The 27515-nt window shown below is 30.8% G+C and overlaps 1 protein-coding gene across 1 annotated transcript; it reads left to right on the forward strand.

Annotated features, from left to right (window-relative positions):
* The first annotated feature begins 14189 nt into the window (after positions 1-14189).
* On the forward strand, positions 14190-18296 carry LOC105952574 (serine/threonine-protein phosphatase PP1 isozyme 9). Its single transcript, XM_012976143.2, has 4 exons — positions 14190-14662; positions 16307-16866; positions 17563-17742; positions 17821-18296. Exons 1-4 carry the CDS (start codon positions 14473-14475, stop codon positions 17842-17844), a joined length of 954 nt encoding a protein of 317 aa, XP_012831597.1. The 5' UTR covers positions 14190-14472; the 3' UTR covers positions 17845-18296.
* Positions 18297-27515: the final 9219 nt, after the last annotated feature.

Consider the following 27515-nt stretch of genomic DNA (forward strand, 5'->3'; position numbering starts at 1 on the left):
TGTGTCGTCACTCCGGTCGTTCAGGTGATGTTTCGACGAACCATGCAATGAAATTATGCATAAAAGTTGTAGTAAAAATTTAAGTGCAAGCCATATCAAAGCATGAACTTTAATTTATGTTTACCAACAAATGTTCTTTTCATGCAATCGGTTGTCGAAGCAATGTATGTGAACTCAATTATTTTACACAATTAATAGTATAACACAAAAGACGTGAGAGCGATTATCGTTGCCATTCAAATTTCTAGCACTTTCCATTGGCGATACACTTCAAGTTTAATTTTAACTAACTATTGAATTCAAATTAATGAAATACTATTTTATAAGGAACATACGTAAATATTATTAAAAAAATGTATGTAGGCAAAATATAATTATTGGAAAAAATCATAATTATCATATTTCTGATACAAGATAGGAAAACTATTTTCCAATCTTATTTATGTTCTCATTCTTCTCTTTTAAAAGTAATTTGCAAAAAATAAAGATATTGTAGATTATATATAATTCAATTTATATTTAAAAACTAACTTTAGTGGGGAGCTTCATAATATTTTAAAATCGTAGGGCTATATATGTAATTAAATACAATCTTAGAAAATGACAATGTGATCTATTCAATATTTGGTCGAGTTAAATAAAATTTCAAAAAGTCAACGGCCAAATAAATTTATTGGTTGCTACTATAAAATAAATAGGGAGATATTCTAAATTTCCTAAAGTAGAGAGCGTTTTGATATAATAATACATAATCTCTGGAAAAATATGGGTAATTTATACATTATTTTTTCGGGATTCCACTCCAATACACCATTGTTGTAATCCCCTCGCCCCTTTTCTCTCTCCTCTCCCTCTATATATATCTCTCATATCCTTGTCTCTCCTCCACTCCTACACAAATAGCTAAAACATATTTCTAAAGAGTTATATATGGTATTAGATTTGAGAGAGAAGCTCTCGTTGGAGAAGCAGTGCACGTGCTCATTTTAAAACTAGTGGCACGCAACTATTTTTCGTTATGTGTGTGAAATGTGCACGTGCTCCTCTTCTCCAACACGCGCTCCTCACTCTTTAACCACCACTCGCATTTCCCGCGATGACAAAGACCAATAAATGAGATTTTCCTACGATAAAATAAATAACAACTTTTTCGTTTCATTTTTCTTCGAAATATTGTGGTTTACTTAATCTAATGCATCAGTTAATATGTTAATACTTATAATCTTGGTGCGTTGGTAGATTATGAAATCATATGCTTTGTGCTAGATATGTTTTGCAGAAATTTGCTTGTTCTCATAACCATAACAATGCATAGATAGCAAAACTGACTATTTTTGTCGTACATATATAATAATTTAAAATAAGTTTTTATTTATTTATTCCAAATTTCATTCGTAGAAAATGCACATGAGAAAATTAAATTTATAGAGAGGAACAAATTTTAATAGTAAACATGTGATCATTTATTTTAGTATAGATTTTTGCTGTAATCCTCGATTGAATCTAAGTAATAAGGGGAAATGAACCCCATTTTTGCTATAACGTACTTTTGATCTATTTTTGGAAAAATCAAATAATTTTTCTTATAGAGTTATTTTTTCTACGAGTTCAATATGTGTATACATATATATATATATATATATATATATATATATATATATATATTCATTTTTGTTACATGAATGTTTATAGCTCAAGTCACTTTATATTATGAAATATGTTAAAGAATGTCTAGCAATTTTATGAGCAACGCTGGTTCTTTCTCTAACAACATGAAGAACGTTAAAGATAAGAAGTATCGCTTTCCAAAACTACTCTAATCCACGATGATCTCGAGAAAACTCCGATATGACTGATATATCACTAAATAAGTGATTAACTAATCAAGCACAATAGCCTTTAATTGTTTATTACGGACAATTTGGAAATTCAGTAAATACCTTCAATTAGATTAAACCTAGGACCTCAAAATTATCGGACAAAACTTCAACCACTAGAATTGTCAGTTTAATGTTGTAATAAGTTCTACTAAAAGAAAAAGGAAACTAATTTTATTGCTTCAATGGATTTTACCAGTGAAATTGAAACTGTAGAACTTTTATTTTCTAAAACAGTCTTTTGTTTGATGATTAAAGACTAATCACTTTATAACTGAAGATAATATTGTTTTCTTGATGTTGTAAGTACAAGAAAAATAACTTTTAACAACCTATGTCTAAAGTGTGTGTTGTGATATTTATATTTTACGGCATAATTTTAAGGCAATATGTTTGTTAATGTCAGTTAAATGCATTTGACCATGCATATGCTCAACTTGCATATACTATCAAATACCACAAATGCATGTGCATTAACATTTATCCTTAATTTATTTTATGACACAAGGTGCACGACATGTTTTGTCATTCTTAATTACACACTAGATTACATAGTATCAGAGTTTTCTCGAGATCATCATGGATAAGAGTAGTTTTGGAAAGCGATACTTCATGTGTTTAACGTTCTTCATGTTGTAAGAGAAAGAACCCCCGTTGCTCATAAAATTGCTAGACATTCTTTAACATATTTCATAATATAAAGTGACTTGAGCTATAAACATTCATGTAACAAAAATGAATATATATATATATATATATATATATATATATATATATATATATATATATATATACATACATATTGAACGAGTAGATAAATAACTCTGTAAGAAAAAATATTTGATTGTTCCAAAAATAGATCAAAAGTACGTTATAGCAAAAATGGGGTTCATTTCCCCTTATTATTTAGATTCAATCGAGGATTATTACTGCAAAAATCTACATTGAAAATAAATGATAATATGTTTACTATTAAGATTTGTTCCCCTCTATAAATTTAAGTTTCTTATGTGCATTTTCTACCAATGAAATTTTGAATAAATAAATAAAAACATATTTTAAATTATTATATATGTATGACATAAAGATTCAGTTTTGCTATCTATGCATTGTTATGGTTATCAGAACAAGCGAATTTCTGCAAAACATATCTAGCACAAAGCATATGATTTCATGATCTACCAACGCACCAAGATTATAAGTATTAACATATTAACTGATGCTTAGATTAAGTAAACGACAATATTTCGAAGAAAAATGAAACGAAAAGGTGTTATTCATTTTATCGTAGGAAAATCTCATTTATTGGTCTATGTCACCGCGGGAAATGCGAGTGGTGGTTAAGGAGTGAGGAGCGCGTGTTGGAGAAGGGGAGCACGTGCTTATTTCACACACATAACTAAAAATAGTTGCGTGCCACTAGTTTTAAAATGAGCACGTGCACTGCTTCTCCAACGAGAGCTTCTCTCTCAAATCGAATACCATATACAACTCTTTAGAAATATGTTTAAGCTATTTGTATAGGAGTGGAGGAGGGACAATGATATGAGAGATATATATAGAGGGAGAGGAGAGAGAAAAGGGCCGAGGGGATTACAACAATGGTGAATTGGAGTGGAATCCTGAAAAAATAATGTATAAATTACCCATATTTTTCCAGAGATTATGTATTATTATATCAAAACGCTCTCTACTTTAGGAAATTTACATATCACCATATTTATTTTATAGTAGCAACCAATAAATTTATTTGACCGTTGACTTTTTGAAATTTTATTTAACCTCGACCAAATATTGAGTAGATCACATTTCATTTTCTAAGATTGTATTTAATTACATATATAGCCCTACGATTTTAAAATATTATGAAGCTTCCCACTAAAGTTAGTTTTTAAATATAAATTGAATAATATATTATCTATAATATCTTTATTTTTTGTAAATTACTTTTAAAAGAGAAGAATGAGAACATAAATAAGATTGGAAAATAGTTTTCCTATCTTGTATCAGAAATATGATAATTATGATTTTTTCCAATAATTATATTTTACCTACATACATTTTTTAATAATATTTACGTATGTTCCTTATAAAATAGTATTTAATTTATTTGAATTCCATAGTTAGTTAAAATTAAACTTGAAGTATATCGCCAATGGAAAATGCTAGAAATTTGAATGGCAACGATAATCGCTCTCACGTCTTCTGTGTTATACTATTAATTGTGTAAAATAATTGAGTTCACGTACATTGCTTCGACAACCGATTGCATGAAAAGAACATTTGTTGGTAAACATAAATTTAAGTTCATGCGTTGATATGGCTTGCGCTTCAATTTTTACTACAACTTTTATGCATAAATTTCATTGCATGGTTCGTCGAAACATCACCTGAACGACCGGAGTGCCCTGAACGACACATGAATGGCTTTGAATGGCTTTGATTGTTCCGTTTTCCCTATATAAATATAAATTATTTCTTGTGACTCGTTGGAACACCGCAACAATGCCAGAATCGGCGAGTCGAAACCAAAACAAATATGCTGGTTCTTGCCGGGCAAAAGATGGAACGGCGTCACAAGAACTGCAATACAGTTTTGTACTAGGCAGTCAAAGAATATGTATTGAGAATTGATTGTAATTAATATAATTAATAATTTCCTTTCAAAAGAAGTATGGAGCAACTACAATAATTTTGTACACTTTAAACCAGTATTCTACGTGGTATTAATGTTATGTTAAATTTTTACGTGGTATAATTATTGCATGTAGTTTCCTAATATGGATTCAAGATTGTTTTAATATTTATTTTTTGAGTTGTAATAATACTTTGACATATATTGTATTGAAATCTTGGTATTGAAAACAAATTTGAGATAAATTATCTTCTTAGCACTTTCATTGAAATGTATACGTTCCGGACGTGACAAAGCATTAAAGTTGCTCGCATTGTTCCACGATCGTCCCTGATTGTCGTCATATAAAACCCGTCAAAAGTTACAGACATTGTTCTACAAATTTCCATCTTGTTTTATGCCGATGATGTGATATTCTTTACAAATGGTAGCAAGAAATCAATACTGAAACTCATGGTTGTACTAAAACAACATGAATAATTACCGGGCCAAAAAATTGAGTTTGGAAAGTAGTAGTTTTATTTTGGCTAAAATAGAGAAAACACCAGTTAACCTTTGAAAATTAGAAGATGGCCTTTATAAGCATACGTCATAAGGATAAATATCACTTGCATAGTTTATCATTTAGCTTAACTTTCACTAATCATCATAAATTTAGCTTCATGTCGTTCTCAAAACCCTAGATTTACGAATTCATCAAGTAGGAGCTTCCTATGGGTACATGGATAAGATGGATTCCTTCGAGCATCACTTTCTGAAACTTAACAAATATGGATCTAGTAATTGTATTTTGGAGGAACATTCATATAACATAATCTTTACACTTTTAAATTATTATATATGGGCATAGATCCAATAACTATGCACAATTAAAGGGTTTGGTTGATTGTTTGCATCGCTCCAAAACCTTCAACATTCAACCTGATTAAGTGAAAATTGATTCCATGCTTCTCATTTGAATTACGAAGAAACACGACCAACCTGCAAGGGAAAGTCCGAAAGGGTATATGTGGATAGATTGTGTGATGGCATTAAGGACATATATTGGTCCCTCATTAACATTTACGGAAAAATAACCAAATGACATATTTGATGGCACAATTTTTTCAGTTACAATTTTTTTATAGCATAATGGTCAATTCTCAAGATCTTGAAATAGCTTATGAGCATATCAATTCAATGATTGTATAGGTGTAGTCTATTTTATCTCTAGATATTTTTTTTCTACAACTGAACTCTTTTGTTTTGATTTCAATTCATATAAATAGGTCAATAGAATTTACGTTAGCTCGAAACCTAATTGATTTGATCGTAGCCCATTGGGATTTTGTGTCATCTAGCACCGTAAAACAAACTAGTTTTTGAAGAGTTGGTTGCGAGATTGTTACATGGATAAGTTGCAAGGCCTAGTGGTGCCAACTTTATTAAATTATTGTTTTAAGAAATAAAAATAGACAACGCACATTATATAGGATAAACTCCAAATCTAGTTTACAACATGCCATTGCATCTCCTAGTGTGTAATTGAGAATGACAAAACAATAACATTATTTTCAAATTTATTTTCAATACCAATATTTCAATACAATATATTTAAAGTATTATTAGAACTTAAAAAATAAATATTAAAACAATCTTGAATCCATATTAGGAAATTACATGCAATAATTATACCACGTAAAAATTTAACATAACATTAATACCACGTAGAATACTGGTTTAAAGTGTATAAAATTATTGTAGTTCCTCCATATTTCTTTTGAAAGGAAATTATTAATTATATTAATTACAATCAAATCTCAGTACGTATTGTTTGACTGCCTTGTACAAAACTGTATTGCAGTTGTTCTGAAGCCGTTCCATCTTTTTTCCGGCAAGAAAAAGCATATTTGTTTTGGTTCCAACTCGCCGGATCTGGCATTGTTGCGGTGTTCCAACGAGTCACAAGAAACAATTTATTTTTATATAGGAAAAATGGAACAATCAATGCCATTCAAAGTCATTGATGTGTCGTTCAGGGCACTCCGGTCGTTCAAGTGATGTTTCGACGAACCTTGCAATGAAATTTATGCATGAAAATTGTAGTATAAATTGAAGCGCAGGCCGTATCAACGCATGAACTTAAATTTATGTTTACCAACAAATGTTCTTTTCATGCAATCGGTTGTCGAAGCAATGCATGTGAACTCAATTATTTTAGACAAATAATAGTATAACATAGAAGACGTGAGAGCGATTATCGTTGTCATTCAAATTTCTTGCATTTTCCATTGGCGATACACTTCAAGTTTAATTTTAACTAACAATTGAATTCAAATTAATTAAATACTACTTTAAAAAGAACATACGGAAATATTATTAAAAAAATGTATGTAGGTAAAATATAATTATTGGAAAAAATCATAATTATCTTATTTGTGATACAAGATAGGAAAACTATTTTCCAATCATTTTTATGTTCTCATTCTTCTCTATTAAAAATAATTTACAACAAATAAAGATATTATAGATTATATATAATTTGATTTATATATGAAAAACTAACTTTAGTGGGGAGCTTCATAGTATTTTAAAATCGAAGGGCTATATATGTAATGAAATACAATCTTAGAAAATGACAATGTGATCTACTCAATATTTGGTCAAGGTTAAATAAAATTTCAAAAAGTCAACAGTCAAATAAATTTATTGGTTGCTACTATAAAATAAATAGGGAGATATTGATAATTTCCTAAAGTAGAGAGCGTTTTGATATAATAATACATAATCTCTGAAAAAATATGGGTAATTTATACATTATTTTTTCGGGATTCCACTCCAATACACCATTGCTGTAATCCCCTAGCCCATTTCCTCTCTCATCTCCCTCTATATATATCTCTCATATCCTTGTCTCTCCTCCACTCCTATACAAATAGCTTAAACATATTTCTAAAGAGTTGTATATGGTATTAGATTTGAGAGAAAAGCTCTCGTTGGAGAAGCAGTGCACGTGCTCATTTTTAAACTAGTGGCACGCAACTATTTTTAGTTACGTGTGTGAAATGTGCACGTGCTCCCCTTCTCCAACACGCGCTCCTCACTCTTTAACCACCACTCGCATTTCCCGCGATGACAAAGACCAATAAATGAGATTTTCCTACGCTAAAATGAATAACAACTTTTCGTTTCATTTTTCTTCGAAATATTGTCGTTTACTTAATCTAATGCATAAGTTGGTGGATCATGAAATCATATGCTTTGTGCTAGATATGTTTTGCAGAAATTCGCTTGTTCTGATAACCATAACAATGCATAGATAGCAAAACTGAATCTTTCTGTCGTACATATATAATAATTTAAAATAAGTTTTTATTTATTTATTCTAAATTTCATTCGTAGAAAATGCACATGAGAAAATTAAATTTATAGAGAGGAACAAATCTTAATAGTAAACATGTGATCATTTATTTTCACGAGTGTAGATTTTTGCTGTAATCCTCGATTGAATCTAAGTAATGAGGGGAAATGAACCCATTTTTGCTATAACGTACTTTTGATCTATTTGTGGAACAATCAAAAAAATTTCCTTACAGAGTTATTTTTTCTATTAGTTCAATATATATATATATATATATATATATATATATATATATATATATATATATATATATATATATATTCATTTTTGTTACATGAATGTTTATAGCTCAAGTCACTTTATATTATGAAATATGTTAAAGAATGTCTAGCAATTTTTTGAGCAACGCGGGTTCTTTCTCTAACAACATGAAGAACGTAAAATTTAAATGGATTAACGTCAATTCCTTTCAATTTATGTTAATTTTTTTATTATATTATATTTGTTAATAATTTAATTAAAATTAATTAATAATTATGAATATGATAATTAATAATTCATTTAACATTATTTATTATAATCATTTTTTACTGTTTGTTTATGTTAAATATATTTCGTGCAAGTAATTTCCTAAATATTTGTCTTGGATATTTGTCTTGGATCATTGGTTTAGATTGCCATTTATGTGTGTGGGTACCCGAGTTCTAATCCCCTACATCACACATTTGGAACAAAATTTAAAAATCCGGTCCGGACCCGGACCACGTGGCCGTGTCTACTGTCAACCACATCAATATTATTATTTTTTTGGGTTTTTTATTTTGTTTGAGTTATTCACGGAGTAACGTAATAATATTATTGTCTATTATTGTAATATTACTGTAAACACAGTAATATTACTGTGGTTGACGGTAAGATTACTGTTGTTATAGTAATATTGTTGTCAACCACATCAATATTATTATATTGTTTGGGTTTTTTTGTTTGTTTGAGTTATTCACGGAACAACTTGATAATATTACTGTCTATTATTGTAATATTATTGTGGTTGACGGTAATATTACTGTTGTTATAGTAATATTACTGTCACTCACAGTAATATTAATTATGTTGGCTTTTTATTATGTTTACATTTGTTGAACGGTCAACATAGTAATATTACTCTATTACACAACAATAATGAGTTTTGTTGTGTTGATATTACTGCGCTAGAGACTAATATAACAATATTACTATGTTAAACTGTAGTATAGTTAATTTTACTGTGTTTAACAGTAATATAGTTAATATTACTGTCAATCACAACAATATTGTTGTTTAAACGAAAAAAAAAAGATGTTACAGAAAGAAAGAAAGAAAAAAAATCGAAAAAGTCAACGCCGGAAACCAGTGGCGGAAAAATCAGGAGAAAAAAAAAATTCAACGCCGAAAACCGGCGAAAAACTCTGGAAGGAAAAAAAAAAGACAACGCCAGAGACCCGCGGTGACGGACGAATTTGTCCATAAAAATGTGTTTTGGATCAAAAATTGAATAATTTGTGAAATTTGGGGTCAAATTGAGGTTAGATTAAATTAAATGATGAAATTGGAGCATATTAAAGTATGATTGGCTATTTTAGTCTTTTATGCGTGGACTTTTTTGTAAAGGAGTTTATTGTCTGGATCTCTTTATGAATAAGTACCCATTTACGGGCTTATTTGTGAAGACCCCTTTTTACAATTTTCTTAACCTTGGATCCCTAAATATTAAATTTATAATTCTTAATAACTTGTTTTTATTTCTCAAATAAAAATCAAATGAACTTTATTCAAGTTTCTTTTTATAACTATTTATGAAGTCTATTTGTTATAAAGATAATACATCACGAGAGAAAGTGAACCAACAAATCATTCAGTTAACGTTGAATTTTTTTCTTATTTTTAGTTATTTTATATTCATACATTTCAAAAAATATTTCGGCACTGGCCCCGAACCGCCGTAATCTTTTAGTCCATTATTTGTATGAAATGTTATTTATAATCCTTTAGTATATTCAATTTCGAATACCCTTGTAAAAAAATGATTTGTAGAGGGAGCTCCATTTTGAGTTTTTCTTTAAATCTCGCCTAGGGGCCCCGAATTCTCAGGAACGACCCTGCTAAAGAGATAGCCTTCTTTATTTCGTGGTTAGGCAGATGCACGTTAGGTTAGAAGACATGTAGTAAATTTTCACGAATCTAAACAGAAGAAAATAGTTAACCAATATAATCTACCAACTCGTACATAGGTGCCATGCATTCCACGTTTTTATATTATTGGCAATTTAGGAATTTTCGTGAACTTTACATGTTAGGAAGGGTTGGGGTGATTATGGATTGTTTGGGTCTGTCAAGATTAGACTGTTTGCCGAATGGTGCCACACATTTCGCAGCCGTTATACCTGTTTCGCCCATTTTTGGCGAAAGTGTAAGTGGCCTCGGCTGTTGTGGTGAGGCGAACGGTCTACCTTGGTCTTCCCCGACCTTCTATGATCATTCCCACCCCTGTCCTTTTTATTATTTGGACCACCTGTTTGCCCGTATTCTTAACGTTTTGTTAGTTAGCTATTGTCTTTTGTTTGTCAATTGCTATTATTGGCCATATGTTGGGCAGTAGCAATTTGAGCGAAACTCACTATGTACTTCTTAAATTTTGTTTTTATAAACAGGTAGGGGGTCAAGCCTAACCGCCCACCCTCACCGTGTGTCGTTCTCTTAAAAAACATAAAAATCCACCAACTCAGTCAACTAATATAGTCGACCATTTCATCAAGGTATTGGGGGGCGAGTCCACCCTTAAGCAAGAGTGGACTCAAGCCCACCCTCAATTTACAATTTTCACCCTATATTATACTATATATTTATTTAGCCCACCAAAATTTTATTAATTAGCCCACTCAAAATTTTAATTAATGCAAAAGAAGCCCCATTTTTTTAATAGTTAGCCCACTCAAAATTTAAATTAATGCAAGAAAAGTCCCAGATTTTATTAATTAGTTCACCCAAAATCCTAACTAATGGGAAAAAAATTCTAAAATTTGTTTTTTTATGCTTTTTTTTTTTCGTTTCTTCTTTTCCTAGTTTCTGATTTTATAAAAAAAAATTCGGGGGCGCTGCCCCCGGACCCCTAAAAAATTTAAGCCCACCTTGTACCAAATTGCTGAAATCGCCACTGAAGGTATTTCTAAACATTTGCAGCGTAAAATAAGTTGACCATATTTGAATAATGGGTAAATTACAACCACGCCCCTGAGGTATGGTCAAATTACGAAAACCCCCCCTCATGTTTGGGTAATTACAACCATCTTCCTCAACTATAAATCTTCTTACACGTCCACCCTTGCGATTTCAAATTTAGTGGAATCTTCAAGATTATATGGAATATTATCACTTTAGTACCAGTTTTATTTCATTCGAACTCCACATTTTGAAGTAAGATGATTATAATATGTGTTTTTTGGCTTGTATATATCAGATTGTGGTGCATCATAAATTATATTTTTACACAAAACGAATACAAACTAGAGCACATTCCACAAAAGAAAAAATCATAGTCGAGATGGTAGATATAATTATCCAAACACAGGGGCGGATCTAGGGGGTGGTCAAGTATGCCATGGACCACCCCAAACAATGAAAATAAATTTGCCTTAGTGGCTAAGATCTCCAAGTAGTTAGATGAGGTCATGAGTTCGACTCCAAAATCGTACAAAAATGTATTGTTTATTTTTTTTGTCTAAATTTCTTTTGAGCCCCTCTCCCATAAACACATTATAGTATATCTATGTTACTATTTAGTCTACTCAAAATTCCAAATATACAAAAAAAATCCTAACTGATTTCTTTTTTTCTTTTAGCCCCTCTCCCCAAAAACACATGGGGGTGTCTAGGGTGCGAGAGGGATTGTACTACTTGGACCCAAACAATTGAAAATCAACCAATAAAAATGTGACACGTATGATTTGTACGAACCCCACAAAAAAAGTACGAAACCTACCTTATAAGTGAAATTACATAAAAACCCCTATAATTAAAACTTAAGTAACAATTAATAATAATTAATAATTAGGGCCATGACAATGGACTTAAATGCACATTGGTCCACATAAACAACAATCTTTCAAATAAACCCATCACCATGTCTTTACTCTAAAATACCCTCCATAATATATTTTTTATCAATTTCATCCATTATACTCTAACTTCCTTAATATTACACATTGACCCCGAATTTAAACAAATATATCACATTAACCCCCATTTTAATAATTTTTTGAAAAATATTTTTTTATAGAAAATAAAATTTTTTCTGAATTTTTTTTTCCGGCCAGATTCCAGCGTTGACCTGGCGTGCGTTGTCCGGCATTGAATTTTTTATTTTTTTTGAAAACAATTTTTTTTCTGAATTTTTTTTTTCCGGCCAGTCAACCGCAGTTGACTGCCGCTCTCCGACGTTGCCTTTTTTTTTTTAATTTCGTATTTGGAAAAAAAATTCTTAGATAAAAATATTTTAATTAATATTACTATCTTGCCTACTAAATTACTGTCTCATATAGTAATATTACTATTTCAGACAATAATATTACTGTTTCGGACAGTAATATTATGAATATTATTTCTCGAACCGCAATATTACTAATATTACTGTCCCAAACAGTGACATTATTGCTTGAGACAGTAATATTACGGTCGAAGACAATAATATGACAGTCGAAGACAACAATAATGCAGGCCAAGACGATAAAATTAATTAATACAGTAATATTATTGTCTCAGATAGTTAAATTACTGTTGAAGACAGTAATTTTGAGCCAAGACAGTAATATTAATTAAAATATTTTTTTTAAGAAAAAACAAAATTTAAAAAAAAAATCAATTAACAGTTAAATTATTGTATCCGAAAGCTAAATTACCGTAGTCAAGACAGTAATATTAATTAAAATATTATTTTTAAGAAAAAAAAGTCAATTAACAGTTAAATTACTGTCTCTGACAGTTAAATAACTGTGGAGACCGTAATTTAGCAGTCAAGATAGTAATATTAATTAATATATTTTTTTAAGAAAAAAAAGGTTAATTAACATTAAATTACTCTCTCCGACAGTTAAATAACTGCTGAAGACAATAATTTAACAGCCAATACATTAATATTAGTTAAAATAGTTTTTTTTAGAAAAAACAAAATTAAAAAAAAAAAAATCAAAGCCGGAGACCCTGCGATTGAGCTACCGGAAAAGAATTTCAGACAAAAAAAAAAGTTTTGAAAAAAAAAAGAGTTAACGCCGGAGTCCGGTGGTGGCAAGTCAAAATTGTGGTCAAAATTGAAATTATGGTAAAAAATTGGTTAATTGGTGAAATTGGGCTAAATTAGTTAGTCGAGGTATGATCGTGGAATTTTTTTTTTATTTGGGGGGCAAAGTGCAAATATGACCAAAGTTAGGGGCAAAGTACAGTTAACCCTACTTTTAATTCAGTGGTTTAATAATGTAAGGTTAATAAAGTAATTTTACATGAAGTACGATGGAGTACTACCTTTGTACGATCTATTTTTACTGGGTTCGTACTTTAATTTATAAATTCATAGGTTCGTACTGGATCGTACTAGTTCGTACTTTAAATCAAGGACTATAATTTTTTACTAAATATTTTCTACGCACCAGATTACATCGTTTGGGTCCGAGTAGTACAACCCCTCTCGGACCCTAGACAACCCCAAAACACATTATATTATACCTACATTATTATTTAGTTCACCCAAAATTCAAAATATACAAAAAAAGTCCTAATTTTTTTTTTTTAGCCGCTCTCCCCCAAAACAAATTATATTATATCTATATTATTATTTAGTCCACACAAAATTCAAAATATACAAAAAAAGTCCTAAATTTTTTCTTCTCCTAATTTATCAAAAAAAAAAAAAGTTTCAATTTTTTTTCCCTTCTCCTAATTTATCCAACAAAAAAATGTTCAATTTTTTTTTCTGGGGGCGCTGCCCCCGAACCCCCGAAAATTTAACCCACTGTACAGTAAATTCTTGGACTCGGCACAGCCGGCATACCCTGAATTTTCGTCCTAGATCCGCTACTGTCCAAACAGTATGGTTTTTTTTTGTAAATCGACAATACATCGGGGATGGTTGTAATTTACCCTTGCATAATTATTTTCGAGGAGGTGTACGACAAATTAGTCGGCCTGCTTAGTCGACTTACTTAAAAAAAAAATGTCCAATTTACCCATAAAAAAAAAAAATTAAGGAATGAGAAACGAGGAGAGCACGCATACAATGACAACATGGGCAAACGACCATATCAAATAATCTATCTTGACATTTGAGATAAATAGATAAATAAATAGTAAATAAAAAAATAAAGGAAATAAAATAACGAAAAAACCATTACTTTTAGATGGTCATATAATAATAATAATAATCATCCCTCATTTGTTAAAAACCTAATCCCATTCATCCGGTCATATATTCTCAGCACCAAATAGGATAATAATTAATTCAATAAATAAATAAATAAATGACAACCATTTCTATTGTTGCCTCTGCGTTTGATGCAATTTGATTGATTTATCGGTTTGAAAGAGAAGAAAGAAAGATGATGACAATGGAGGGTATGATTGACGAAGGTGTGTTGGATGATATAATCCGGCGTCTATTGGAAGGGAAAGGAGGTAAACAGGTTCAGCTTTCCGAGGCGGAGATCCGCCGCCTCTGCGTCAACGCCCGCCAAATCTTCCTCTCTCAGCCCAATCTCCTCCAGCTCCGCGCCCCTATCAGGATCTGCGGTTTCTATTTCTCTCTCTCTCTCTCTCTCTCTCCTTTTTTTTTATTTTTTTTTTTCTGATCTAATTTTTGAATTTTGAATTGGATTATGTAGAAAAGGTGTAGCATTTGTGTTGGGCGTTTTTGTGTGAATAGTATTGGGGAAAGGTTTTTTTGATGTTGGGGATTTATTTAATTTGGCAAGAAAGAAATTGGATTTATGATTATTTTGAGGTTGCATCTAATTGATCAATTTTTTTTTATTTTTTTTTTTTTTACAATCGCATGAGTTTTTGTTATGGTTCTCGTGTTTTTTATTGAATGTTGTTGTGGATGCAATGTAGTTGTTTCGCGTTATCTATACACGTGCTCGTTATTTTTGCACGTAAACTTTGAAATGTCTGACGTTGAGGCAAAAGAAATATTGTTTTTGGTTAGGATTTTTATCGAAGAGTTTGGTTGACTTGTGTTTGATTTCCACGGAATGAAACTCTGAATTATCTCTTCCATTATCGATAATGTTGTAATTATTTTTTCTTAAAAAAAACTTTTTCGTGTCTGATTGAAGGAAAGAAGTTTTTCTTTCATTCCTCTTTAACTTTGCTTGTTATGTTAATTTTACATTTGAAGACTATTTATTGTCTTGGATTCGAAGAATTATAACCCATGCATATTGTTATTTCAAGGTGCTCCAACTATATGCTTCTATTATTTGCTTGTAATTTTACAATCTATAGCTGTATTTCATGTCCCAAATAAAGTATTTGTGTCGGGAAAATATAAATTTTTTCAAGATGAAAATAATATTTTGTCGGGAGGTAAAAAACGGAGATTTTGTTTTTTTTTTCCTTACATAATATGAACGTTGACCTTAAATCCTTTTTGAAAATCCAGATACATCTAAAGAAATTAATTCAAATCCAAGACATTAAAACCCAAAGCATTTTATAATCCATTTGTTTCAATTCTTTCAGTCTAAATGCGCACCTTTACATTAAGTTTACAAAACATGGTCAAAAATATTCTACAACAGTTGTGTTAAAATATTAAATATTTGTCGGAAAAGCCACGTCATCTCAATGATTGCGATATCATAGTTTCTCTAGCGGAAAACCTCCCTCGAGAATATGGCGACATCATTAATTGAACGATGTGGTATAGAAAATTTGTGTATATGTGACACTTGCCAAACACGTTTTTGTTTTCCGAACACAAACTTTTTGTGCTTCTAAATTTTATTAGACAAGGATATGTTTGGCTAGAGGGCGAAATGCACTAATCAAGAAACAAATTTGAGAGGATTTGACTGAACAGCCAAAACAAGGCTGTATGTGTATTTTGTCTTTTAATTAAATTTTGTTTATTTTAATTATTTTTCTATTAACAATTTGAATCTTGATATACAACTTCTGTAGATATATATAAAACTTTATAAATTAACACATTAAAATTTCATTCTGGTTATTGCAAAATTAAATATATGACATGACAAAATATAGTAGTTTTGCATAAATGTAAACGACACTGTTGGAATGAGTTGATGTGTTAAAAGTCGTGTGTTTTGTGTTATAATATAAACCACACTATTTGAGCAAGTTGATAAAGCTGTTAGGGCTTCTCATATAAATTGCAAGCTCGATTAATGGAGAATCTAAAAATTATTGCAGGTGACATACATGGACAGTACCAAGATCTTTTGAGGCTGTTTGAATACGGTGGGTACCCACCGGCTGCAAATTACCTCTTTCTAGGAGATTACGTTGACAGAGGCAAGCAGAGTTTGGAAACAATATGCCTTCTATTGGCTTACAAAATAAGGTACCCCGACAAAATATTCCTCTTAAGGGGAAACCACGAAGACGCCAAAATAAACCGTATTTATGGATTTTACGACGAATGTAAGAGGAGATTCAACGTTCGTCTTTGGAAGATATTCACCGACTGCTTTAACTGTTTGCCTGTTTCTGCATTAATCGACGAAAAGATTATATGCATGCATGGTGGACTTTCTCCGGAGCTGAAGAGTTTGGATCAGATTAATGAGATTGTTAGGCCCACTGAAATCCCGGATAACGGTCTTCTTTGCGATATGCTATGGTCCGATCCTGACCCCAGGACCGTCGGTTGGGCTGATAGTGATAGGGGCGTTTCGTGTACTTTTGGCCCCGATGCAGTTGCTGAGTTTTTGGAGAAAAATGAGTTGGACCTCATTTGTAGGGGCCATCAGGTATATTTCTTTTTTCTCTTCTTTTGTTTACTTTTTTTTTTTGGTTAAACTACGGATACTCCGAGGTAATGCTAAATAACTTACAAGCCCCTGTGGTATTGGTAATAACAAATACCCCCTAAAACTAACAACCCATTGTCTAAATTACCCTTTTATTAAACAAACAAACTATGGTTAAACTACGGGTAACCCTGCGGTAAGACAAAATATTACATTTACCACCTGGGGTTAGCTTTGGAAATTTAGAACGAATATTCCATGGAATGTTCAAGATTCCGTTACTCAATTCCTTAAGGGTGTAATTGTAAGAGGGAGAAATAGCTAGGGGGTATTTGTAACTACCAATACCACAAAGGTTTGTAACTTATTTAGCCTGACCTCAAGAAGTGCCCGTAATTTACCACTCCTTATATATATATATATATATATATATATATATATATATATATATATATATATATATATATATATATATATATATATATATATATATATATATATATATATATATATATATATATATATATATATATATATATATATATATATATATGCATGCATTTTGGATTGCTATCCCATATGCAGATGAGAAGTTTTATGTCACGGTTGTAGTCCTATATTTATTATTGCACGGTTATAAATGCCAAATCATTTTCTTAAAATGAGATATATGGTCTGCTCGGTTCTTTATTTTAGGTTGTGGAGGATGGTTACGAGTTCTTTGCTAAAAGAAGACTCGTCACTATATTTTCGGCTCCAAATTACGGTGGAGAATTTGACAATGTTGGAGCACTTCTAAGCGTCGATGAATCACTGGTTTGTTCATTTGAGATACTAAAACCTGCAGCAGGCACTTCCAAGGTGCCTCTGAAAAAGGTATGAAATATATTTCCATTTTCACGCCAAAATCAATTTGAATTTGTCACTGAATTGCGTCTGTTTACTTGTTGACAGCCTCCGAAAATCGGAGGTGCCTAATAGAAGCAGGAATTGTATATGAAAGATTTGTCACCGTGACTTGGAAGGAACTGCATGCGTAATATATCGAGGTACCCCCTTAGCGTTTTAGAAAAATTGAAGCAGTGTTTGTTTATTTTATTTAATTTCGGGTAGTAATATCGAGCAAGTGCTTGAGAAATTTTTAAAGCACATTTGCTGTAATGTGTTTGAAGTTTATTTTTAGTTGTGTACATCCATTGTGACTACTGTGTGGCTTTTGTCTTCCGTTTGTAGCATACTCATCTGTGCAGCTCTACTTGTAGGGTAAAATTTTAGTTTATAAGACAATCATCGTTATTCTCTTACGGTGGAGTTTTTTAGGGTGTTTCGTCTCTCGTACATAGATTGTCTGAATTTTTTTAAGGGTTATTGCACCTATGTTTTGTACACTTTTATTTTATTTTATTTTATTTTTTATCTTTTTATTTTTACTTTATTTTTTTCTCGCTTTGATGTGTTTAAATCATTTTAACTTTGACGTGTTAAGGGTGTCGGACATGTATTTTGGTATGTTTCTTTATGTTATTATAACTTATGTTGGGTATAGTTACAAGTTACAACTTACAGGTAGACTCTTTTTGTGTTTGGAAAATATATTATTTTAAGAGAAGAAAAAGCAAAACCCCGAGTTTGCAAACACTTAAAAACAAATTATGAGGTCAAAAGAAGTTCATAGGTGGTGTTTGCAAAAGCTTTCAAAATAGATTATGAATTTTGTTTCTCACATAATCTGTTTTTAGGTGTTTGCAATATCGACTTTTGCTTTTGCTTCTCTTAAAATAAGTTGTTGTAAGCTATAATTTTAAAAGCACCAATATACCTGCTTTTCTATTTTAGTTAATTTTCCAGATTTTTTGCAAACACTGCCAACTTTTATAATTAAGTACTTAATATCAAATTAACTCACAATCACTAGATTATATTTTTAAATAAGCTTTTGCAAACATCACCATAATATGTTTCTAAAAGCTTTTACAAACACCACCTTAGATTACAAGTTCAATACAATATTCGTGACTGATATGACATTTGTATCCCTACTAAAATATTTATGATTTGGTCTATTACATCACTTTCTACATCTACACCATTTCAAATTTTAAATATTACATAGGCCTTCCTTGACATTTAATTTTTCGGCGAACTATTCGATCCGAATTAGGTTGTGTTTGCAAAAGCTTATTTAAAAGTAGAATTTAGTGATTGTGAGTTAAGTTGGAATTAAGTGATTATTTCTAAAAATTTGAAGTGTTTACAAATTTCATGGAAAATCAACTAAAATAGAAAAAGCAAGTACATTGGTGTTTTTAAAATTATAGCTTAAAGCAGCTTATTTTAATAGAAGCAAAACCAAAGCTTGTTTTGCAAACACCTAAAAACATATTATGTACAAAAAAAAAACTCATAATCTATTTTTGCAAACACCACCTTAGTCGTTGATTTGCTAGAAGTTAATCATATAAACAAACATTGATAGATTATATCTTTGTTTTTTTGTTGGGAAAGATAAAAAGGAATTGTAATTGTTCATTTCATATATTAAATTGCGCTTACAATAGTGCCCGAGAACGTATACACTTTTAAGAGCAACTTCAATTGCAAAACATTATAATGGATTATAAAATATTAATTTGATGTTATTTTTGTTATTTTGATATCCATATACTTCAACTACAATCACTAAATAAATTATTAAATTTTAAATATAAGGATGAATTTATTTAAATTTGACACATGTCAATTCATGATAGGTTGTTTAGGTAGTTAAATTTTTTATACCTCTTTTGGGAGGATGCATTTTTGCATCTCCGGAAGTTGAATATCAAAGTAACCAACAATATGATTCCTTCATTGGAAATATAAAAAATTGAGTTATGGAGCATCAAAATAGAAGTTTTACCATTTAAATTTTCATTTGATTCCTCCATTCGAGTTGATCTAAGAGCGCGCATTGTCATTTGTCAATGCATATATTTTCATGATATCAAGAATCCGTCATATTTATCGGTGATGAAAAATGATAGCAAGATAAGATTGCAACTAGATGTGTAAATCCGCCGGATCGGCCCGATACCAAAAATTTCGGAATTTCCGGAAACAATGCAACTTTGTCAAATTTTGAGAGGTTTTGGGAGATTTTATAGTTTATTTTTAGAGAGGAAATTCCAAAATTTGGAGACATGAAAAAACAAAAGATTGCAAGACAATTGCAAAATACGGATTTAAAGAAACGATTTATAAAACTTCTTCCGTAAATTTCAAATTATAGAGAATTGAAAGAGAGCAAAACAATCGATTCTTTCGTCTCATCTGACTAACCACACATCTTCGTTAAGTTCATAATTCACCCAACAAGGAAAAGTAGAGAAGAGACGGGAAGAATGAAAATGGAGAAGAAATGAAGCGGAAAGGACAAGTAGAGAATAGGTCAAAGAAAAAAAAAAGGAAAGACCAAAGTACAAAATAATTCGAAAAAAAAAAAAAGGGAAAGACTGAAGTAGAGAATAGGTCGAAAGAAAAAAAAGAAAAAGGAAAGACCGAAGTAGAGAATAGGTCGAAAAAAAAAAAAAAAAAAAAAAAAAAAACAAACAAACGCCGAAGTAGAGAATAGTTGGGAAAGAAAAAGGAAAGAACGAAGTAGAAAATAGGTCGAAAGAAAAAAAAACAAAGGAAAGACTGAAGTAGAGAATAGGCCGAAAGAATAAAAAAGGAAAGAACGAAGTAGAAAATATGTCGAAAGGAAAAAAAAAAAAAAAAGCAAAGGAAAGACCGATGTAAAGAATAGGTTGAAAGAAAAAAAGGGACAAACGACGTAGAGAATAGGTCGAAAGAAAAAAAAAATAAAAGGAAAGAACGAATTAGAGAATAGGTTGAGAGGAAAAAAAAAAGAAGGAAGTAGAGAGTAGGTTGGACGAGAAACAAAAAAAAAAAAATAGTAGAGAAACAACGGCGGATAAATTAGGCCTTCTTGAAAAATAATGGGCTCAAAGAAGTAGATAGCTAAACTGGGCCTCAATCTACTTTTGTGCATGGGCAGTAATAATAGTAATAAATATAGTCTGAAATAACAATTATTAATAGTATATATAATAAGTGATAAATAGTACTAATAATATTCGGAAAAATTGTAATTATTCATAAATATAATCGGAAATTTCAGAATTATTTTCGGATTGGAGTTCAGAAATTCCAAATATTTTATATACAATTCCAATTTCGATTCGTTAATTTAAGAAAAATTGGAAATCAAAATTTCGAAGTTCAGACTACAAAAAATCGTTCTAAAGTAACAAAATATCCAGACAGGAACGGGCGGAAATAAAATATTCCAATGTGATTTCCACCCCCAGTTGCAACACTCCTTATTGCAACATAGCAAGCATGGCTAGGACCGGCAATTAAGCGAGGCCTAACCGAAACCCGTTGGCTCGGTCCGATTATATTTGAGCTATTACATGAAATCTAATTCATTTATGATCCAAGTGTGAGCGTACTACGGCTCAACCCGAATAAGGTCCGCCTAACTAAGGTAATAATTAAATATATAATATATTTATTATTTTAATAATATGGCTCGACATACAAGTTACAAGTTACAACGGTATTATATTATTTTATTTTGCAAAAAAAATAAAAGAAATTAAGTGGTTGCGGTGGTAATAGTGAAATTATAGGAATCAAGTAAAAGATACCTATGAATATTTATTAAACTTCATTTGTTTCAAGGATTACGCTATAGTTTTTATGTTATCTTGTGACTGATTTTTATATAATTTTGCTATTCATGAATATTATAAATTTCACTCTTCTGGTGCGAAAGGTTTTTTATTTGGAACACATTTGGCTGTGAGTTGTGAAGTATGTAATTTATATATTGTTCGATATAAATTCGATTTAAACGTGAAGCCCCAAAAAATACATAAGTCGAGCTTGAGCCTATAGTAATAAGATCCAATGGTATGTGAGCTTGAACTTATAATAATAAGGTTTGATAGTATCTGAGTTTGAGCCAACCAAGGCTCACATGATCAGATTATCAGCCCTAATCATGACTGTGTAAACTAAAAGGTTAAGGCAAAAGGATGGCGTAAGAGAAAGAAGCTCATTTGCCTTCTATCTTTTAAAGTTAGTATTTCCTATATTTGAAAGAAAGATTATAAGGATAAAATTAGAAATTAGGATTTAATGAATTCAGGGGTTATACGATATAAGGAAAAATTGTTGTTTTGGTTCTCTATGTTGGTCTATTTAGGAATTTAGTCATCTAACTTGTCATGTTTCAATTTTTCATGCAATACCTTTGCAAATATAGTATTTTTAGTCCTATCCTGCATGATTTTTAATTTTATGACGCGACAAATGAACTTGGAAATAGATAGATTCGACATCTAATTTACCATTGGTAGAACTTTAATTATGTGAGACGACACATCTATAAACCAAATTAGAGGAGCATTTATAATTTTTAAGTGTCCATATAAATAAAGTTATGCGGGTTTGTTAGGTATGTCATTAAACGACGGCTAAAATTCAAAGTTCGAGTGAAATTGGACTAAAAATACTAATTTTGCAAAATTATTGCATGTAAAATTGAAATAAGACAACTTATAGGACTAAATCTCTAAAGAGACCAACATATAGGACCAAAATTACAAATTTCACTATGATATAACTGTTAACCACAAATTTTCGAATCTGTAAAACATAAATACAAAACAGGAAAATATGGAACAAATAATTTATTAATCAAAACGAAAGCGGATTACAATCTCCGTAATTCCCCTGATTCTTCTCTCCTATTCTAATTTTGATTCAAGGGCTTAAAAGCTTGTTTTTGAATCGAACATATGATTTCCTATCACGAACATCTCGAATTCAAATATGTTATGAATTCGAGGCGGAGACTCGAGAATATTCTAATTTTGATTCAAGGGCTTAAAAGCTTGTTCTTGAATCGAACATATGATTTCCTATCACGATATGAATTCGAGGCGGAGGCATCACGAACATCTCGAATTCAAATATGTTATGAATTCGAGGCGGAGGCTCGAGACGTGAGCTTGAGAGCTCGATATGTGTCTGTCATGTGAGTCTCGTCTTTTCCATGCACCGAATGCCTTATTTTATAGGCACAAGCTAGGGTTTCTTGATTTGCAGCACGAGCCGGACATTTTAAAGCCCAAATATATTATGAACTTTAATTTGAGACCTAATTAATAATCGATTTATTTTGATTATTAATTAGTAATTTATCTCAAAATTTCGATGTCTACAATAACCTCTCATACATGTTTCTTAGAGGCATAAATCCATTTTTTTTATTCACTATTAGGGATAACTCCTCGTTAAACTTAATACCTTATTTACCCCTATTATATTCATAGAAATATAATTAAATTATTGTTGCATAATTAAGTCCCGCTAATTTCCCTATACAATAACTCCCCTTAAATCTCTCACCAACTCCCCCAAATCTCCGAATGCAAATCACGCCATTTCAGATTTTTTTTTAATTCTTTTTTTACAATTTTTTCTAATTTTAATTTAAAAATATATTTTTTCATTTTTCATTTTTTTAAAAGGTCTTTTTTACCGCAACTTTAACAAAAAATTGAAATCCACTACATACTCATTGAAAATCACTATGAATTCATCGAAAACCACAATGCAGTTAAAGTAGAAATCACTATGAAATTATCGTAATCAACTTTAATACTAATATAATCACTACAAAAGTATCGAAATCGAATAAAAATGTACATAATCCACTACAAATTAACGTAATCCATTACAAAATTATCAAAATGCACTACAAAGTTATCAAAATCCACTTTATAGGTTAAAGTAATCCACTATAAAATTAACGTAATATACGGTTAATCCACTACAAACTTATCGTAGAAAAACACTTATACATCAACATCAAACTTATCAAAATACGCAACAAACTTCCGAATTTATGATAGTGTTGTTCGTGGTTTTCGTTAGGTTAGAGTGACCCGGTGACAAACACTATAAACTTATCATTACCCAACATCGTCTCACTTGATGCCATCACTCCACTTGTGCAAGAACCTTAATTAAAGAAAAAGAAGACAACAACGTGTCAATTTAATTCGTTTACTAAAAATCGGTCTCCAAAGCAAGAATTTAAAATCCACTATAATCTCGTCAAAATCCAATACAAAAATTATCGAAATCCACTAAAATATTAACATAATCCATTAAGAAATAAGTTAATCCACTAAAAAACTACAACGAAAGTATAATAACAAATAGTGACCTAAAACATGAAGGAGCCACAAAAGTATATTGAAAATCTCATATATAATAGCTCATTCAACAATTCAACTAGTTGCCACTTCTATTTTGTTAACCATCATATAGAATTTATTTATGGATATAGAGAAAAAATGACAGCAACAAAAACAGCAGCAAACCAACATCTTAAAAAACATCAAACCAACACGAAAACAACAACAAAACCAGCTGCAAATTAGTAGCCAAACAACAACAAATTGTAGCAAAACCAACAGAGAACAACGGCAAAAATAGCAGCCAAACAATAGCCAATTGCAGCACAAAAATACAATAAATAAATTACAATTCTTAATTTTCAGAAAAAAAGTATCCAAATTGTAAAAATATTTTTGGAAATTATGTGAATTTTCGATAATATTTAGTGCTTCACCTTATTAATTCCCTTATTGTATTCCCTTACTAAAAATTAATGAAATAAAAAAATAATTGCTCACCAGCTAATATTGATTTTATTCTTCTTTATTGGTCACCGATCTTTAAATCATATTGAATAAAAAAACTATATGAATCTCAAAAATCATGAACACATTAATATAGTGAAAGTAATAAATTGATGAAGTTCAAAAACCACAATTTCCAATTAGATGTTAATATTAACATTCAGCAAGGGCGGGGTTGCACTCCCTTTAAGGCAGTGGTGGCGGCGGCCGCGACATCTCCACTGGTTGGGCATCTACAGAGATTGGAGGGGGGGGGGGGGGGGGGGGGGGGGGGGGGGGGGGGGTAGCAGGGAAGGCCCAGAGAGGCTTCGATGAACCAGCACAACACGGAGGTGCTCCACCATAGGAGCAAGATGCCTTTTCCTCTGTGAAAATAGTGGTCGGTGGATTTGCCTGGCGAGAATGGCGGTCGGCGGAGATCGGCGAAGAGAGATGAAGAGACAGAGCGCGGTTGGGAAAGAGAGAAATAAGGGTTGAAATTGAGAACGTGCAAAATAAATACGGAATAAATATACTTAATTCCATTAATAATGTACGACCATATATACATAAGGGTATTATAGAAAAAAAAAACATAATAAAAAATAGGGGCAATTTGCTATAGGTCCCTCTATATTATAATTTATGTGTGTAAATCCAAGTCAAAATTTAATATTTTAATAAATTAATAATATTTATTATGGCAAAAATACCCTTAATTAAATCAAATCAAATCCCCAAAAATCTCTCTATCAAAACAAATTCCCAAACATATCTCTTTCAAATATTAACTAAAACAAATAAATTAATTCATAATGAAAATATACAATTTATTTTACAAACTCATACTCTTAAAACGCCACCGCAGCCCCACCACCGCCTATGATCCAGAAACTGCGACACCTATGACTCCGCGAACTGCAAATAGCAAACTAAAAATTAGATTTTATATTATTGAATTGCAAACAACAAAGCACCTATGATTTCGCCAAATGTAAACAGCAAACTGAAAAAACAAAATTCATAATTTGTATTACTGAATTACAAACAAAAAATTACCTATGACTTCGCCAAATGTAAACAGCAAACTGAAGAAAAACGTTCAACAAAACTTGCATTATTGAATTGCAAGCAATAAACTACCTATATGACTTGGCCAAATGCAAACAGCAAACTGAAAAAAAAAAAATCAGCATCATTAAAAACATTAACCAAAAAATTGTTTATGGAACAATTTGCAATTAAACAACAAAAACATTAAATAAAATGTTTGTAAAATGTAACTTAAGACATACCTTCAAATTGTAAACCAAATGAATCGAATCCCAACATCAAACGCAATTCTTCAAACAACAAACGAAGTTAAACCAACCTGAAAACGGAAATTGCTAACAACAAAAACGATGGGAAGGTTCTACGTACGGGAGACACAATGTGAATTTTGGCTATGATTTTGGTTTTCTGATTTTTTTTTTTGGGAGGGGATGTTTGTTGTCCTCTTTAATTATTTCACCAAGAAATCATCTCATAATCTAAAAAGATCCTTGTTTTTTCCTTCTCTAGAATATTTCTTCATTATAAAAAGAAAAAGAAAAAGAAAAAAAAAAAAGAGAAGTACGAGACACAGAGAGAAGCGTGAGAATGAAGATGCAGAAGAAGAGATAGACGAGGAATTAAATATAGGGGAGATTAACGTGAGATTGGAGAGATGATATATAAGATTTATTTTCTTATTAATTAATGGTATTTATATATATATACTAATTATTTTAATTTATTTATATTAATTTATTGGGTCAAAGGACCTATGCCTATATTCATTTAACAACTAGGATCTCTACCTATATAAGTCCAAAAAAAGGAGTGTCTAGCAAATTTCCCCTAAAAAATATTGTTTAAAATACATTTGGATTTATCGCAAAAAGGGGAATTATTTTGGATCTACACTAACTACAAAAAACATAAGGGGGTTTTCTCAAATAATCCCATGAGTTTAAGTTAGATTTTCCATTAAGATGTAAACAGATGATTTTTGTATTATTTATCCCCTACCTAAATTACAATTCCTTCATCTATGTGCCTTTTTTCTCCAATTTAACCATGTCACACAAAACTTTATTAAAATAGAATTCGGCATAAACAGTCATAGATTACCGTACACCGGGTGAAATACACCGGGTAGATCTTTACCATTCATATACACACAAACACACACACACCCACATTGGTATGTGTAGATCAACGGTAAAGATTCACCCGGTGTAACCTTCACCGGGTGTAGGATAGATAAAACGCAAAATTTTATGAATTTTGGCATTTATGTATTGAGATTTAGGGTACTTTTCAACTTAGACTTGCCAAAACGACGTGCAAATATATCTTTCATGAAAGAATTTTGTTTTAAAATTTGCCTATTTCAATCTAACTCTTTGTTTTGATGATCTGAAATAAAATAACATAGTGTATGTAATATAGATAGCAACATAAAGAGAGAATTAATAATGAAAGACATGCCGTGCACCTCGTGTTATAAATTAAATAGTCTTTATTGATCAAACAAAAGAGTCTTTTAAAAAATAATAGATGCGAAAGTTTCACCGGAAAAATCCATAGAATTAATATATAACTAGTTTTACACTCTTGCGATGCACGGTGAACACATATTTCTAATTAATGGTAAACACATATTTTAAATTGATGATTCAAAACACATGAGTTATATTTGTATATATTCAAGTCCATACAATCATGTTTTCTAAAAAAATAATAGAAAATTTAATAGGCTCTTTAATCACTTAGTACCATATATATTAACGACTTTTAGAGTATCATATGCCGTTGTTAGCACAACATATAACTGTGTAACGTCATCAGACTTATGTAGGAGAGTGTTTGGCTACAATATACAAA

This window comes from Erythranthe guttata, chromosome 14 (assembly GCF_056151865.1).
Source record: "Erythranthe guttata isolate IM_541 chromosome 14, IM_541, whole genome shotgun sequence".
NCBI classification, from domain to species: domain Eukaryota; kingdom Viridiplantae; phylum Streptophyta; class Magnoliopsida; order Lamiales; family Phrymaceae; genus Erythranthe; species Erythranthe guttata.